The sequence below is a fragment of the Poecile atricapillus genome, chromosome 1, assembly GCF_030490865.1.
Source record: "Poecile atricapillus isolate bPoeAtr1 chromosome 1, bPoeAtr1.hap1, whole genome shotgun sequence".
NCBI classification, from domain to species: Eukaryota; Metazoa; Chordata; class Aves; order Passeriformes; family Paridae; genus Poecile; species Poecile atricapillus.
The window spans coordinates 30,118,060-30,124,059 of NC_081249.1; the positions used below are offsets into that span (position 1 = coordinate 30,118,060).

The 6,000-nt window shown below is 40.3% G+C and overlaps 1 protein-coding gene across 1 annotated transcript in view; it reads left to right on the top strand.

The window, feature by feature from the left end:
- RFX8 (regulatory factor X8) overlaps positions 1-6,000 on the top strand; it is a 30,132-nt gene extending 24,132 nt beyond the window's left edge. Inside the window, exons 15-16 of the mRNA XM_058831859.1 lie at positions 3,466-3,753; positions 5,912-6,000. Coding sequence (XP_058687842.1) covers positions 3,466-3,753; positions 5,912-6,000 — 377 coding nt within the window. The remainder of the gene's footprint in view (positions 1-3,465; positions 3,754-5,911) is intronic.

Below are 6,000 nucleotides of genomic sequence, written 5' to 3' on the forward strand. Positions count from 1 at the left end.
AGGTTTCCCAGAGAAGCTGTGGGTGGCCCATCCCTGGAAGTGTTCAAGGCCAGGTTGGATGGGGTTTTGAGCAACCTCTGGAAAGTGCATGGCAGGGGTTTGGCACTAGATGGTCATTAAGATCCCTTCCAATCCAAACCACTCTGTGTTTCTGTGATTTTACTTGACATAAATTCATGCAGCATTTAATAGACACATCTCTTCTCCCTACTCCTTTCCTTTTATCTCCATTCTCCTGCTGATGTGGTTAGACAGGTCAGGGAAATGAAATGATTAGTTTTTGACCAAACTAGTTTTCTGAGCAAAACTCTAGGATGAGCAGAAGATGGAAGAGTAGGAGCATACAGCTGTAGATGGCAGGAAAGCCAGGACTCCTTCTTTTGTCAGAAGTTGTAGCTTGTGTGGAAACAGGGAACAGAGCCTGAGGTGAGAGCCTCTGCTTTCCCTCCATACAAGAGCTGCACACCACAGCAGAATGGTTTGATGGAGATCTGGGGCCACTAATACTCTGAACCGTAAGCATTCCAGACATTCCAGGTGATAACTCTGAGTCCCCCAGATTCTTTCTGTATAATACAGCCCAAGCAGAGCCACTGCAATAACTAGTTGCCAAAAAGGCAGTTAGTTCCTCTGAAAACAGATATATGCTCCTCTTGCTTATGTCTTACACTGACCTAAGTGCTTGCCTAACCAGGAGCAGACCTGTTGAAGGTATTACACTGACTGAAAAATAGTAATTTCTTTAGCTGGGTTATTTTTCTCTCCATCTTAGAGCTCTGAGCTGTCAAACATCAAATCCATCATACACCAGTGCAAAGCAGGAGAAGGGAAGGAACTGTGCAGTTGTGTTCACTCAAAGAGGCTTGAAGTGATACAAACATGTCTTAAATCAGTCTAATCTTGACTCTTAATTGCTTTCTCTTCCCTTGTAACGCCTTATGTAGAAATGTACAGTCCCCTGTGAATTGCATCTAATCCCAAACTGTATGAAATGTCTTTTGGATTTTCCAAGGAGCACCCTCATATTTTTAACTCTTCTGTTGGATGCAATTTCATACAAGTAGCCAAAGAAAACCTCATTATTTTCTTTGAAATGCCCCTTCAAAACCATACTTTCATGTGTTTGCTATAAATACATAGCAAAGGGGTTTGTAAAGATTGCCTTTTGTGTTTTTCAGTATTCTTACCCCATTAATGACTGCTTGTGCATGTATAAACACACCCTTCTTCTGCATCAAGCTGCTTCCTTTTGTCTTCTGTTTGTTTGTAAACTGTCTGGAGCAAAATCAGAGTTTTGCTCTGTGTCTGCAGGGAACATAACACAGTAGGGTCCCTTATCCATCAGCTGCTGCATTACAGTAATAGTAAAATAATCAGTCCGTTCTCTCTCTCCAGAGGAGTTCTGCACAAAATTCTCCAATGCTACATGCAATATTTTTGGCAATGAATAAATTGAGAATGCATTCCAAGAACTGTACTGGAAGCATAATGTTTATTGAAATCCCCCATGATGATGAAATCCTCTTCCATCTTTCCACCACAAGAAGAGTTTAATGAATTGCCTCCCTGTTCTGCAGTTGTGTTGATGGATAGGATAGAATAGATGGAGCACATCTCTTGGTCTGCTGAGAGTTCGTTAAACTAATTACAAATTACATTTTCACCCATTTGATGACAGTTTTCCTACTATACTTCAATAACACTAAAATTGAATTTATTTTAAATATGAGAGAGTTAAAATATTTTTTAATATTTTGCTGTGGTGCTTCAGTAATGTGATCATTAGTGTGATCAATAATGTGATCATTATTATCTTCTTTCTTTGCTCTTTAAGATGTTGTATTTGATCAATCAATGTCCTTTTTTTTTTTTTTTTTTTTTTCATGTTTCTATTCCTTTAGGATACTGAGTTTTAACAGACAGGCTGAAGCAGTTCTGTTAACAAGCCATCTGGTGTAAAAGTTTTGTACTTGGGATCACTGATTTCCAGAAATGTCTTTAATCTCAGCATTTCTTCAAAATATGAACTATGTAGCATCCACAGTGAGAAAACAAAATTACTTGGGGAAATGTGTGTCATGTTAATCCAGTAACCAAAACTAATCTTAATTCTGACTTGATCTCTTGCCTTCTATCTTGCCACATCCAGCAGACATAATACACTGGCATACTCACACCTCTCAATTTAGCATTGACTTTCACCCTTTTCCAGCCCAGCCCCCACTCGGGTGATGCCCAAGTGAGATCAGAGGGACCCTGCAGCTACCCCTGCTGTAAGGCAGCAGGGAGCAAGTGTGCTAGAGCATTCAGGGCTAATGGGACCTGTACAGCTCCTTCAGCTCCATCTCCTTTCCAGAAAATGTGCCTCTACACACCTCCCTCATCGAGTTACATGTCAGCTCACACACATCCGTTGCCTTCCAAGGCATTCAGGGATGCATTGCCAAGCCATGGGGAATGAGTAGTGAGCTGTGCATTCCTCTTCTGCGAGCAAGTTGCTTCAACTTGGTTCCTCTTGAGAACTGTGTTCCTCTGTATTATCCCAAAAGACAACTAAAGTGGTAGCTTTGGTTTCATGCTTACTCTTAGAGAATATATTGAAAACACCTGTAAGACTGCTGGAAACATCCTTGGACTACTAGTTACAAATCTATATAGTTTCAACTCCAATATAGAAATCCCTTTCCTTGTTCCATAGGTAGAAATGTATTTCCTCCTACCTTCCTATAGTTTAAAGGTCCTCGAAAGGATGAACAGCAGAAGCAGCAACTTCTCAGACACTTATAACATCAAAAGAGAGTATTTTTCATTTTTAAAGCTCTGTAAACTGTGGTCATTAATATAAATTGTGTTTATCTCCTTGTTGATATCCATATAAACTAGTTTGTGGGATGCAGAGTTCATAAATTGCATGATGAATTGCTATGCAGATTTATGGCATGGAAGAAGTTCTACTCTTTACTGTATGGGCTTTCAACCAAGATACAATTCAAAAGTCAACAGCCTCAGTGAGTCTCTCTTGTCTTTTATCACTTATGGCCCAAGCTGCAAGGTGGACCGTTTAATACCATAGAGACAACACACACAGATGTCTGTAGGAGGTTTTGCTTGGGAAGAGGTTAAAGGATTTATCCATCTGAGGGGAGAATGGAGATAACACACGGTTATTGATAAGTCTTGTAGTAGAAGTGAATGTGGAAGAGGAACTCGAATAGAAAAGTGAATGAACATTCCTCTCTAGTTAAATAAAGGAAAAAAAAATTTGCTTATGTTTAAAATTTGCACTGGTGCCTATTTTTCTGTGATAGTTGGAAGTGCATAATTTTGTAAGTACTGTTTGATGAGTGTTGGTCCATTACTTTGTCTAGCCTATTACTACAATGAAGCCTTTCGAAAAAGAACACATTATAAAGATAAGAAAATGAAGAGGTTGCCATAATTATATTTGTTTCTCTTTAAACCTAGGATCCTGGCTTTTGTTGAATATGCTACTTGTTGATTTTGCGGCTCACATTTTCCAGTCCTATATTGAAGAGGAGAAGGAAGAAGGAAATGCCTTGGTTGCAAACCAAAATGAGGTCCCTGTTCTGTGTGTTTACGAGCCTAGCCATCTCACAGCCTGTTTTGCTGAGGAGGAACCTCAAGCCAATGTTACACAGACATCTCTTGTGATGCAGAACCAGAATAACTTTGGATTAAGCAATGCTTTCCAGAGTTCTGAGTTGTTTGGTGAACACAGCCACTGTCAGCAAGGTGAACATAGCATTAACGTAAAATTATGGGAAAAAAGTTATAATTTGGGTGAATTAGGACAGATTGGGAGGTGTGTGGCTGATTGGGGTTTTTATGCATGTAAAGTAGAACTAAGGAAATCCAGGTTTGCATGAAGCTGTGTCCACTGTCACTGAAACCTCAACATGTTAAGCATCCTCCACATCCTGCCCCCACCCCACAGTGATATCAAAGGATTGTAATCTCAACATCAGCCACCTCCCAGCACCACAGGTTCCTGATTCTTTCCTTAGGTTTCCAGCAGACTACTGGAGCTCCTTCTGATTCCCCAAGTGTTGTCTAAGGAAGAGCAGTGCTGTTCTGGTGGGCTGTGAGTGCACCATGGGCTAGTTGACAAACAGACTGCATGTATTTATTGATCAAAAAAGAGAGGGCACAGCGTGGCCTTTCCTCACTTTTGGAAGCACTGAGAGGCTTTCTTCCCTCCACCTATCTGTTACTTTTATCAAAAGATATGAAATATCTTTAGCAATATGAAATCCTTGAGACCGTTCTGCTCTACCAGATTTTCTTGCAGTCAGTCCACTGCTCCAAATTTACTAGCATAAGGTGTGACATACAGATAGAAAACAAGGTAGACTCTAAGTCTTCTAGAATACAAGGTTAAATACAAGAACACATGGGAATATGGATCAAGCCTCTGTAGCTAATGCAAGTAATGTATTAGACATTCAGCTGTTTTCATATTTCTCTTCCATACAGTAAGAGCTCTTGTCTTATGTCTCAGAGAATATTGTGATTACCAGAAAACTTGGAAAGACAAATGTTAATGGCACCAAGACTCACAGAGAAACTTATGATTTTGGGTGACACTACTATAGTTATCTTATTCCCTAGAGGTATACACTAGCACAGGAGTGGAAATTGACTGTTTTAAAAACAGCTTTATTAATTATAAAGACCTTTAGGGGACCCTAATTTTTTAAAATATAAGGTATGCTAAGACTAGTTCAGCAAAGAAAATTGGAGGGGAGAAAGCAGGCACACAGACGACAAATCAAGAATGATTTATATGCATGATAAGCATGTTTGGCAGCTTTTGTTACTTTTCAAATGTAAAATACTGACCCATCCTGCCATACCACCTTTATGTAAAAACGTAAACAATTTGCAAGAGAGCTCTAAATCACTTCTTCTGATGGTCAGAAATGAAGAAATGAACCACTAGAAATTTTATTCAGTATCTGCCCATTTCCTGTGCTCTTCACTGTGCTGCATTTTGAATGTCCTATGCCCCTTGCAATGCTTTTTGCAGGGGTCATAAGACAAGGGCTTGACCCAGGTTTGGTCTGTGTAAGTGATGTGCTTATAAATATGTAACAGTTTTGAATTTTTTATACCAGATCACAAGAACAGAGCAAGACTGATTAGAGTGAGGGATGAGGAATCATCCTTTCAGAATAAGAGAGGAAGGGTGTAAAATGTCAAATGAGGAGTATGAGGACTTGGGAGAAGGTGTGGATGAGGGAAGGACACAGTGAATGACTAATAAAGTGTAGAAGTTTAGAGATCAAAGAACCCAACAGATAATGGATTCTACCAGTCCGTGTGCAAGATGCTAATAACTGGGATGAAAAAGAGATTCTAGTAAGAACCTGTTATGTTGTGGTTCAAGTGCTTACAGTTTCTGATGGAGTCAAAAAACTTGAACCTGCAGCTCAAAAGGGCTTCAGGAGCTGTGAGAGAGTGAGTGAGCACTTCTGCCCACTCATGTTCTTCAGATGGGTGGTGGCTCCCACCCTGACCATTGCAGATTCTTTCTTTTGTATATTAACACTGATGCCACAGGTTGCTGAAAAACACAGCTGCCAAAAGCATCAGTATCCCCCACTGCTTTGTATTTTCATCTCTGTAGATCCTCTGACAAGATTTACATTGCATGAGGTTTTTTGTTCTTTGACTTCTGACCACCAAAAATCATCCTCATGCTTCCAATGAACCATCTGTCCCTGCTCTTGACTAATCCCCCTTTTGGCCACAGCCCATTCTGTTGCATATCTAAACCCTCAGCAGCCATAAAAGCATCCCCGTGCCACACTGCTGTTTCCTGGACCACATTTCTGCTGCCTGACATATTGCTCAGTTATATTTCATCATTTTTGCTTTTAATTCACCTTAGGCAGGCTTGGCGGCTTTCTGCAACCCAGAGCTCTTCATCAGTTCCCATCCTCCACTCCATCCATTGCCAGCACCACCCAGCCTCCGTAG